The sequence below is a fragment of the Gossypium hirsutum genome, chromosome A11 (genome assembly GCF_007990345.1).
Source record: "Gossypium hirsutum isolate 1008001.06 chromosome A11, Gossypium_hirsutum_v2.1, whole genome shotgun sequence".
Lineage (NCBI taxonomy): Eukaryota > Viridiplantae > Streptophyta > Magnoliopsida > Malvales > Malvaceae > Gossypium > Gossypium hirsutum.
In genome coordinates this window covers 12,360,861-12,373,426 of record NC_053434.1, presented here as the reverse complement: position 1 = coordinate 12,373,426, position 12,566 = coordinate 12,360,861, and the positions used below count along the sequence as shown (strand labels likewise).

Below are 12,566 nucleotides of genomic sequence, written 5' to 3'. Positions count from 1 at the left end.
ATGAATAAAAATAGTGTAAAGATGAGTAAACAAATAATAATAATAAAAAACTTAACGTGCATAAAATAGCAGTAAGCTCACATCCAAACATTAACAATCAAAATCACGAAAGCTAAAAATATAACCAAAGAAACAAATCAAAGTACGAGCTCCAACAAGTTTTTAAACCTAGATAAATAAAATTAAGATAGCAACACCAAGTACCAATCGCAAATGTAATGTAATAACTTATAAAACGATAAAAACAACAAAACACTCATGATATACAAAACAACATGGGCAAACTACAAACATATAAATAATTATTAAAATAAAGATTACGAAGGAGGAAATTTGAGTCAAATAATGTGCATAAATATTTTAGAGATGATGTATCCGTTTAAAGTTAACAAATGAATATATATAAAAATAGTATTTAAATGTGAGATTTAAAATCAAAACAATATGTAGTAAAATATGTTCTAGAAAAATGACTTATGTACATAAAAATATATTAAGATAAATTTAAAAGAATTCATAAAAGAAATTAGCATGGGACTAAATAATAATAATAATAATAATAATAATAATAATAATAGTAAAATCAAAGAGCATCTAAAAAAACATAAATAAATGAACTTTTTAGTATAAAAAGTTAAAGGAATAAAGAAATAAGTAGATGAACAAGATAATAAACAAAACAATTTAGTTTGAAATTATAAACAGAAAATAAAATAAATAGAACAAATAAGACAAAAATAGCAAATAATATTGATGGAGCAAAAATGACAACGTGATAATGATATTAATAGTAATAATACAATAAGCAGTTGTCCATGAATGTAAAAATAAAGGCAAAAGAATAATACAAAACGATGGTGAAATAAAAATAAAGAAAAAAACAAAAATGGAAACTAAAAGGATTTGATTTAACATAAAAAAATGAAGTCTAAGGCGTAAAATATAGGTAAATCAATAAATATGAAAATAAAATAAAATATAAGGGGTTGAATTTAAAAAGAGCAAGTAAATAAAATACTAAGGAAAAAAATAAAAGCAGAATATTGAAAATAATAAAAAAATGAAAAATAAACAAGATTAAATGGTCAAGGAACCGAAAATAAAAAAGAAATGAACTTTAAGGATAAATTAAAAAGTTAGAATTTGAGCGAAAATGAGATACATGTAAGGGAAGAGGGACTCATATTGTAAATAATGAAAAGAAGGCCATCAAGGATCGAAATGAATCACGCTGAAACAACGAGGGACTAGCTGGGAAATATTCCCAGCCTTTTATGCGCAGTGTTTTAAAGGACCCAGATGTAACCCAAACGAAATCTAAGAGCTAAATTAAAAAAACAAAAGAAAACATAAAATGGGGCCTGGTAGAATAGAGTTGCAAATGAGAAGGACTAATCTAGAAAATCTCCCATTTAGGGATAATGCACATCCCTACTTCACCAAACACAGTTTCATCATCATCATTTAAACTAAAAAATCCCCTTTTTTTTATTTCATTACCAGTCCCAATTTTAAACAAAAAGAATACAGGACTTCTCTGTTCTCTCCCTCTCCCCCTTTTTAGCTAGGATTTCGGAAACCCATCATCGTCGTCGTTCACCGTGCCGAATGGAGAGGAGGACTCCGACGACGCAGCCACGGGGTGGATCCGGTAAGACTCGCTTCTCCTCTTTTTATTTTTTATTTCTTATGTCCACTTCGTTTAATAGATTTGTAAACAAAAATAAAAAAGAAATAAAAAAGAAACTAAAGAACAAAATGAAAACCAAGAGAATACGATCGGAAATCAACCCTTTTTTTATTTTTTTTTCTCCTTTTTATTTCTGAAAAATCCTTGCGTACAAGAATGGGGATCCCCCTTTTACGATTGCTTTCGGCTTCTATTTTTAGCTGAAAATGAGATAGAATCCAAAATCCCCTCCATTACATTGAGATTGTAGGTTTTTCTAACCTTTTACAACTTTTTCTTTTTTTAATTTATTTTCCTTTTCCATTGCAGGCAAGTGGAGCAAAATGAGGGTGGGTGGCCAACTATGGAGTAGGTTATGGTGGCAGACAGTAGGGCGGCACACCTAGGATTTTTTTTTTTGGTTTGGGTTGGGCTAAGGTTGGTTTAAGTTGGGTTTGGTTTTATTGGGCCCCGGGCAAAATTTGGGCCTTACAATATGTATGGAGCAAAGCATTTTCTATTGAAAATATGTCTTGCAGGACGCGCTTTCTGACTCTTTTAATAAATCAGTTTTTTTATAAGATAGTTAAATGTTAGTGGTTTTGTCATTCTATTTCGAGTTTGATTCCTTTATAACGCATATTTTTATTTTTGTTTCAAGCTTTGCTTTTATTTTTAATTATTATTTTTAACACATTAGTTTTTTTTTTAGATTGTTAAATAATAGTGAATCTTTAAGTCCCAAATTCATTTACTTTTCTAACCAGATAGTATTTTTTCTTTTAGGTTGTTTCAAGTTTTCTTATTTTTAATTAATAACTATACTGTTTTTAAATTTTTTATTTTTAATTAATAATTCTTTTATTTATAAAATCAAATAATTATTGTCAAATATCATTCTTTTTAGTAATTATAATTTTTATATGTGTAATGTTTATATTTCAATCCATATAATGAGTGTAGTAAATTTTAGTATTATATATTTTTATATGTGTATTTCAAATAATTAATTGAAATATTTCGCATATAAAAATATTTGAAATAGCATAGCCACAATGTAGATGAAAAAACATTTATATTTAAAATATTTTACATATAAAAATAATAATGATATTTGAAATAATTATTTGATTTTGTAATTTTAGAAAATCATCGTACCCACAATATAAGTGGAGAAAATAAATATTTGGCACATAAATATTATATATAAATAAAAATATATAAAAAATTAGTTAATGTTTTTAAAATATAAAATTGTTATGAATATCTTATTAAGTGGATGTCCATCATGATCAAGATAAAGTTTTAATGTACTTTAAATTCTAAAAGTTATTAGAGTTAGATCTCTACTTCTTTTATACTTCTTATGCTTATAAATAGAGACTCTGATGAAGCATTGTAATGATCCCCTTAATCAATAAAGTACTTTCTCTGTTGCTTTCATATTTTCTTTGTTATTTATTCTCCTTTTCTCACTTTATTTTATAACAAAAATATATTTAACATAATGATAAATATCAAATTTATCAAATATATATATTTTAGTATATGATTTGAAATAATTATTTGATTTTATAAATAAAACAGTTGTTAATTAAAAAGATTTAAAAATAAAAATAAAAAAAATATATTTTTGTTAATTAAAAAAAACTTAGAACAACATGAAATAAAAATACAAATATGAGTAAGAGATGAATTGAAGTCAACACTTAAAGACAGAACTATTAACATTTAACCATTTGACTAAAAAAGCTAATATGTTAAAAAAGTTAAAAAGTACAGCCTATACGACGTATTTTCATTTAAAATTGGCATATTTCCTTAAATATCACAAAATAGACGCATTTTTATTTAAAATTGGCCTCCTTATCAAATTTGGCCAAACTATACTTATTGCTACTAAGTTATTGGTAAGTTTACATTTTGGTCATCTAATTTTAAAAAGTTACAAAATGACTGTTTAACCATTGAAAAGTTTTCATTAAAGTCACTGAATTATTCAAAAATTATTATTTTAGTCATTGAGCTGTTAAGTTTTTGTTTTTAAAGTCTAGCTAGTTAGCTTCAAGTGACAATTTGATAATTGATAGAGTGGATCAATACTTATCGACAAGTAGAAGAACATACCTTAGATCTAATTGAATTTAACGGTTAGTTTAGTAGATTAGAGAAAAATACTGTTTGGATTTTGGTTTACATATTCGTAACGTTCAAAGCTAACCAAATTGTAAAAAAAAAAAAGAGAATGAAAGCTTTCAATTGATGCAAGCGCTGTGAACATAGAAGGCCATACAATAGTGATTTAATAGTCTAATGTCTTAAATGAAAACTTTTGTATAATTCAGTGACTATTTTATAACTTTTTAAAGTTTAATGATTAAAACATAAATTTACTAATAATTTATTGACCTTAAATATGATTTACTCTAAAATTTATTCAAAAAGTGATTAAACTTGGGTCCCTTTAGATCTAAATTTTAAACTAAAATTTATTTCTTATAACTCTTTGATTTTATCTTTTCCGTTCTACTTTTTCATCCAATTAAATACATCCTTATAGTCTATTTAGATAATTTGAAGTAAAACCTTCCATGTAAAAGTGTGCATGGGCCGGGCCGGACCGGACCAAGCCGGGCTTAGATAAAATTTTAAGCTCGTTTTTTAGGCCCGAGCCCTGCCCGGCCCGAAATATGGGCCTAAAAATTTGTCCAAGATCGGCCCGAAATAAAATTGTTAAGCCCGAGCCCGACTCGGCCCATATTAATTTTTTTTAGTTTATTTTATTAAATAAAAAATTTTAAAATATAATAAATCAAATGCATTTAAAACAAATATTAGAACAAGAAACAAATAAAAAATGATACTAAAATAATTCTTAAAACAATACACAAATTAAAAATATAATAAGAAGTGATTATATTAAAATTGAAAATAAAATATAAATATGATTAAAAATAAAAAATATATATTTAGTATATAATTTGGGTCGGGCCGGACTAGGCTTGGACCAAAAAAGTTTTACCCGAGCCCTACCCATTTTCTAAACAGGGCCTCATTTTTTTACCCAAATCCATATTTCGGGCCTATATTTTTACCCGAACCCTCTAATTTTTCGGACAGACCTTCAGGCCAGGCTACCCTTCAATGCCTCACTATTAAAAAAAAAAACCACCAACAACAACCGACTGATGCCTCATGAGTAAAATCTTGCAAAGGTGACCTAGTTTAGCAGGAAGTTTGGTACCAAAAAATAGTTTTGGAAGAGAAATATATATTTTCCAGATTAGCAAGTAGTAGCAGTTGAATAACAGAAGTCAGAAGTCTTACTACAGTGAAGCATTCAGCATCCAAAGAATTTTAAAAACAATGGTGAATTGATTTGTAGGTCTATACCCTGCATGCAATGCATTGCATATGCAAGTAAAACTGAAGGTCCATCTCCTAATCTCAAATACATTTGCCATTGCCCTAATTATTTCAACGTTGTTGTGTTAGGATGTCAGCTTTTGTATCAGCATTTGATGGCTATTGATTGTGATTACTGATTAGTCGCTTCTTCTTCGCTTTTCCAGAGAGGCGCATGTATAGAAAGATTGGAACATTGTGTGTGTTGCATGCTTTTGCATGTGGGTGGGAGGGAGGATTTCAGAAGACCACATGTGAATGTGATGAAACCAACAATATTTTTAGTAATAAATATTGGGTCGAATTTTATTTTTCAAAAAAAAAAAAGTCTTTACTTTTCCATTTAATAACATTCATTTTGTTTATTTTATTTTATGGAACCTTTAGTTGATTAATTAGTTGAATGTCTGAGAATAATTCCTTTTAGTCGACTTGCTTATATCTCTTTGCTTTTACTTCAACACTGATTTTAGTAATAATATGAAGGGTAAATTATTAAAATATTTACTTTTGTTTGACTCATGTTACATTTTAATTATTTATGTTTGAAATGTTATTTTTTAATCACTTACATTATCGTGTTTTAACATTATAGTCAATGAGTCGTTAACGGTGTAACGGTAAGTTGACATGGCACGTTAAATCATTATTTTAAACGAAAATTTTAGGTTCAATTCTACAATTAATCCTTATATTTTTTTCATTTTGAGCAATTTAATTTTTTATATTCTTTTAACTTTATTTTTTTATTTTTCATTCTCTTCTGCTTATCTCTCTGTTTTATTTCCTTCTTCATTTCTTTTAACGTAGTTTTTCCATATTTTCCATTTGTTAAAACTAGTCCTTATACTTTTATTTTTTTTAGTGAGGCGAGCTTATGAACTAGTTTTAACAAATGGAAAATATAAAAAAACTATGTTAAAAGAAATGAAAAAGGGAGGAAAACAGAGGGAGAAGCAGAAGAGAATGAATAATAAAGAAGGAAAAAAAGGAAAGTCAAAAGAACGTAAAAGAGAAAATTAAATTTCTCAAAATGAAAAAATATGAGGACCGATTGTATAAATTAACTTAAAATTTTTATTTGAAATGATGATTTAAGGTACCACGTCAGATTATCGTTACACCATTAACGAAAATTAACAGTTAAGTGACTAAAGTATTACAAAGTGATAACGTAAATGACTAATACCTAACATTTCAAGTATAGGTGACTAAAATATAACTTAAGGTAAATAAAAGTGACTATTTTAATTATTTACCCTAATATTTATTGTTTAGTAAAAAAAAATACATGAATAATTTTTATACAAATTAACTAGTAGGTTTTGATCTAAAATAGAATTCCCTTTCTTTTAGAAATTATTTTGCTGGTTAATAGTAACTATGATCAATTTAATACTTCAATCATGTTTCAATAATATATAGGGAGATTACTATGGCTGCTGCTTTTTTTAATTATTATTTTCTTTTCCTTCAATTACATCAACCACTGACTGACCATTTTGCTTGGCAACAAGACATGGGTCCTCCTTTTCTGCCACACCTTTACATAAATTCAGAAAATTAAGACAAACAATGTCTACCTATGAGTCTAGTCTCAATCCTTTTTTCTGATTGGCAACAAATTAAGGGTATTCCCACCTAAATAATGTTGTATCGCATATGGAATACACAATCAAAAGTAAAAGTTTGCATCACAAAAAGAAAAAGAAAAACCTTTCCCTCCCGCATGGAGAAAGTTTGGTTGGGATTGTATGATACAGGTTGAGAGTAGTATAAGTTAGGCCATTCATCCACTGCCCACAGCCTTTTTAGCCACTGGAGGCACCAAAGAAATACGAAATTAGACCAATTTAACCAATGTGGGAGAAACAAGATTGTATGACCGGATATCTACAGATGGGTGAAAGTTATTTGGGGGTGGATGCGACCGATTCAATAAAAATAATGCCATGTGAATTACAAGTTTGGTTACATTTGTCTTGAACTCTAGATTCAAAGGTATCATCACAAAGAACAATACCTCTTCTGAATGCATGGGCCTTTCCTTTATCCATCCTTTTGTGGCTAACTCATTGAACTCAAACATGGATTCACATGAGCATTTTTGAACCCCACCACGTTTTCATTCACCAACTTTCTCCGACATAAGTGTTTAGTCCCAGAGATCAACACCCATCTTCTTCCCCCAATTTTTTCTTTTCTGTGTACTGTTTGAACGCCTTTCTCTGTCAACACCAATGTTTTCAACCTCTGAGATTTTGCATCTATATTCCTACATCGGTTGAGTTACTCAATGCTTTGTTCAAAAACTATGGGAGCCCTGTTACTATATTTGGCTTTGTCTGTGAAATTATTAGTGAGAAATGAATGCTGCATATGCATCATTGCATGTTTCTTAAGTGGAGCAATGTTAACCGTTAAGTGTACTTATTAGGGGATACCCTGATCACAATCTTTGCAGATGTGATATGATTTCTTTATTTTGCAATTGATGTGAATTTACCATCCATAAAGGCATACCCTTTTTGCTTTATTCTTTTATGGTATTTTTTTTATATTTTCAATTTTCAATTTTCATTTTAACATTCAAATTAAAAGTTTATAATTGTATTTTTTAATAGTATTGTTTCAACGTTTAAATTCAAATTCTTTCATTGAGAATGCAAATTATCTTACCCTTATATGAACATTTGAGAGGATAAGCTCACCTAACTTTTTTTCATATCTCAAGATTTGACTTGCATACATCAACATTAATCCAATAAGTCTTGGTAGAGCATAACTGCTTTTACTATAGCATGATTAGTAATATTTACACATTCCAACATATAGGTATTATAAAATGTAAAATCTAGTTAAGTTCGTTTTCCTATCAACCCTGTAGTGTTGAACCAAAAAAAAAAATTATCCAGTAGTGAACACTGAATAGAATACTTTGGTACAATATGATTTCTATTGTTTTGTTTATTTTTTTTCTCTTCTTTTGAACATCCAATGCAGAGTAGCAGTTATAGGTGTGGAAAAAGGGTGACTGACAGTACTTACATGTCATAACACAATTAAAACAATTTCCTAGAACTTGTTAACAGAACATTAATTAATGTAATCAAAACACCCATGTGACCACAGGAATTTCTGTTATTAAACTCCCTTGCCTGATTGCATGTCCGAATTTTTGGGCAAATGAACATTGAATTCAAAAGGGTATCAATATTTCAATAAATTAATGTTGAAAAACATTGGGAGAAAAACGAGTAAAATTTATGAGACAATGCCAATCACCTGAGAGAGAATGTGGGTCTAATTATTGTTCTAACAGGTAACTTCTTAAAAATTAAAAAAAGAAAGAAAAAGAATGAAAGAAGCTGTAACTTGTAGCCAAGCAGGAAGGTAACAGAGCAGCAGCTTTTACTATATAAACAACAAAGGCAAGTGTTGTGCCCTGCGGCTTGCTGAGATTGGTTGGTTAGGGACTTGGGGTTGTAAAAACTTTGGGGTAGCCTGAAAATGGGTCTCTCTCTTTCTCCTTTGGCGCTGATAGTCCTTCTTGCTTGTTTAACTGCTTTTCATCAGTGTAATGGCAACCCCTTCCGTAAAAACAACCCTTTTCACCACCACCATCACCCTCGCTTTGCCAAGCACAACTACAGAGATGCACTTACCAAATCTATCATGTTTTTCGAAGGCCAAAGGTCAGGTAGGCTTCCTTCTAACCAGCGGATTACTTGGAGAAGAGACTCTGGCCTCTCGGATGGTGCAGCCATGCATGTAAATATGCAAAACCATGATTCCATTTCTTTTTGAATACTCTGTTTCTTTCATTTCATGTATAGTATTTTGAGTGTGAAATATGGAGATGCAGGTTGATTTGGTTGGGGGATACTATGATGCTGGAGACAATGTGAAGTTCGGATTCCCTATGGCCTTCACCACCACGATGCTTTCTTGGAGTGTGATTGAATTTGGTGGGCTGATGAAAGGAGAGTTACAAAATGCCAAACAAGCCATCCGTTGGGCTACTGATTACTTGCTCAAAGCAACCGCACATCCAGACACCATCTATGTTCAGGTTTTATTACCTTGTTTTCTCTTAACTCTTCAAAGCTTGTGCTTTATTTTGCATACAACGTGCATTCTTGTTTGTTTCACCCTAAACAGAGGATCTGATACAGGCTCTGGGTTGTTGTGTGTAGGTTGGTGATGCAAACCAGGACCATTCTTGCTGGGAAAGACCAGAAGACATGGACACTCCGAGAAGTGTTTTCAAAATAGACAAAAGCTCTCCTGGTTCTGATGTAGCAGGAGAAACTGCTGCTGCGCTTGCAGCTGCCTCTTTGGTCTTCAAGAGAAGTGACCCCACTTACTCTAAGCTTTTGACTAGGAGGGCTATCAGGGTAAAACTCTTATTCTTTAATAAAAAGCTATGTATTCATCACTGCTCCATCACTGCTCTGTTCTAAATTTCCTCAGAAAATTGAAATTTGTTGTCTCCTGAGTAATAGGTATTTCAGTTTGCTGATAAGTACAGAGGACCCTACAGCAATGGATTGAAAAAAGTTGTGTGCCCATTCTATTGCTCTTATTCTGGTTATCAGGTGCGTTAGTGTTGTTAAAATTTTGCTATGTAGGTGTTGGTTGTTTGGTATAATGTGCTGAAATGTCAGCCTAATTTGTTTCTCTGCTACTCTAAAAAAATTTTAGGATGAACTGCTGTGGGGAGCTGCTTGGCTGCACCGAGCCACCAGGAACCCGACCTACCTAAACTACATTCAGGTGAATGGACAGATACTTGGAGCTGCCGAGTTTGACAACACTTTTGGATGGGATAACAAACATGTCGGAGCAAGGATTCTTCTTTCCAAGGTTCCATTTCTTTCCTTCTCCTTTCTGCTTCGGTTGTTCTTCATCCAAATTTAATTGTGAGGTCATTGAATTTTCAGGCATTTCTCGTTCAAAGACTGAAATCTCTCCATGATTACAAGGGACACGCAGATAATTTCATTTGCTCTCTCATACCAGGGGCCCCATTCTCTTCAGCTCAATATACTCCAGGTTCCTACTTCGTTTCTAGCTTTCTCGAACAAACGTAAAATGTAATCTTATTAACGGGTAGGCTTTTTTTTTTAATATCGTTTGTGTATAAACAACAGGTGGGCTCCTGTTTAAGATGAGTGACAGCAACATGCAATATGTTACCTCCACTTCCTTCCTGCTTCTTACCTATGCCAAGTACTTAACTTCAGCCCACCAGATCGTTAACTGCGGTGGCACCAGGGTCACCCCAAAGAGGCTCCGAACCATTGCCAAGAAACAGGTCATTGCAAAAGCAACACAACAATTCTAAGTTTGTTGGTGGTTCATTTTCTTCGCTCAGTTATATTTTATACTAACAACCAACTTTCATGGATGCGTTATGGATCAGGTGGACTATCTGCTAGGTGACAACCCCTTGAAGATGTCCTACATGGTAGGATATGGCCCAAGGTACCCACAACGGATACACCACAGGGGCTCATCTTTGCCGTCGGTTGCAAATCACCCAGCCAAGATCCAATGCTCCGCAGGCTTCAATTTCATGAAGTCTCAATCCCCCAACCCCAACATTCTGGTGGGTGCAGTCATTGGTGGCCCTGACCAGAAAGACAGGTTCCCAGATCAACGGTCCGATTATGAGCAGTCTGAACCAGCGACGTACATCAATGCACCCCTTGTCGGAGCGTTAACTTACCTTGCTCATTCTTTTGGTCAGCTCTAGGGCCCTACAGAGGCCCTACGGGCGTTACTACTACTACTACTTTTTAGGGTTATCAGTAACTTTTTAACATATTTAGGTGTTCGTAATGTATTCCCTTTTAGTTAATTTAAAAATATTGAAAGGTTATAGTAATATTCCTCTGGAAGTGCACAAGGCGTCGAGGCAAATGGGTTCAGACCTAAGGCTCGAGCCCCAAACCTTGAAGACTGAATGCACAATTGTCAAGGATGAATGCCATTGTGGGGGCGTGTTTGTTTTTTCATCTATAACAATATTATTATCATTGCCAAGTGTAAACAGTTATTAGCCATTGTGTCGTTGTCGTGCAAAGAACGGCGTTCAATTGTAATGGCATGCTCAAGCTCAGATTTATGGGTTCCAACAAGTGATAAGCTGTTTTGGGGCTCTGCTTTTCTTTTTTAATGTTGTTTTGGAACTTGTAATATATGCCTGGTCTACTACTAGCGTTTAACTTGTAAGGGCACTTCTTCTCTCCTCAACTTGTGGGATTTATTATTATTATTATTATTTAAGTAGGGACCATAAATGTGGGATTCAAGAAAAAGAAAAAAAGCATTGATGTGCTGCCATTGGAACTAATAACCAGTAATGTTAAATAGTGTGGATAACGTTGCATGAAGAAATTTGATATTATACCGTTGAAGCTTTAATGGGAAACCCACCATATTTTGACCGTTGAAAATGTGTAGTAAGCGAATTGGGATATGATAAAAAGAAAATATTGGTCCAAACCAAGACCAAATCACGTGAGAACGATTGTTAATGTTTGTGGTAAGGAAAAGGCTGGTTCTTTTCACAGAGATTGTCAGTAGTGTCAGAACTGAGTTAAGTTTAGTCTAGTGGATAAACCTCCCAAATAGTTGCAACTAGTTATCTGGTTGGAGGAACCAAACCCAAAAAATTAAAATGTCATTCCCACCTGCCACTGTGAATGTCCCCCATAAAGTACTTCTTAAACAAGTGTTGTTTAGCAAAGATCCCTCCTTCCTTCCTTGGAGTTCAGTTCTTTTTCTCATTTCAAAATTGAAAATTTATATGCAAATTTACGGTCAAGGAAAGTAATCCATAATAATTCTAGTACATAAAAGAACATGAGTCTGAAAGTATATATATATATATCTAAGAAATAGTATCACTTGATCAAAAACAGACCATATCGAAAAAACATCTGATTTTAAAGCATTGTTTCAAAGAAAAAAAATGACAGGTAGATCACGAACATCTTGAAAATAAGCCACGTCCTATGGCATCAGCCGCTAGATCAAAACATCACGAATTGGTGTGCCGATTCCGTTAACGATAATCGGGATCTTTCTAGCAAAACTCATGTAGCTTCATGACAAGTGAAGACAAAAGGAGTCACCAACGACTAGAGAGCCAGCCTTGATTCAGACAATTCAAAGGAGTTCAATTGATTGAAGTGAATTTGTTTAATAGGACTAAAGAGAAGGTAAGGATGAGATTAGTTAATACCAACATACAGAAAGATGATTCTGTAAACATGAGATTGTATATAGAATGGGGGATTAGCTAATAGGGTACAGTTCAACTGTAGATACTTCACTGGTTCAATTGTTTGTTAATGTCTGTAATTGTAAGGCAGATCACTGCTGCTTTTGGCTAATAAAATAGTATACACATTTATCCAATAAAATGGCCCTGTCACCAGTCTTGGGTGACGACTATTACCACTGATGCCATAGGAGGTGCCCT

General features: G+C 32.4%; 1 protein-coding gene and 1 long non-coding RNA gene across 2 annotated transcripts; both read left to right on the top strand.

Annotated features, from left to right (window-relative positions):
* Positions 1–1,245: 1,245 nt before the first annotated feature.
* On the top strand, positions 1,246–2,254 carry LOC107923751 (uncharacterized). The gene is made up of 2 exons (XR_001691614.2): positions 1,246–1,651; positions 2,000–2,254. It is a non-coding gene; the product is annotated as an uncharacterized lncRNA (long non-coding RNA).
* Positions 2,255–8,251: 5,997 nt separating this feature from the next.
* LOC107924647 (endoglucanase 17) lies at positions 8,252–11,311 on the top strand. The gene is made up of 8 exons (XM_016855183.2): positions 8,252–8,845; positions 8,940–9,146; positions 9,271–9,471; positions 9,580–9,672; positions 9,779–9,940; positions 10,018–10,129; positions 10,228–10,391; positions 10,500–11,311. The coding sequence occupies exons 1-8, from the start codon at positions 8,585–8,587 to the stop codon at positions 10,830–10,832; spliced, it is 1,533 nt and encodes a 510-aa protein (XP_016710672.1). The 5' UTR covers positions 8,252–8,584; the 3' UTR covers positions 10,833–11,311.
* The last annotated feature ends 1,255 nt before the right edge of the window (positions 11,312–12,566 follow it).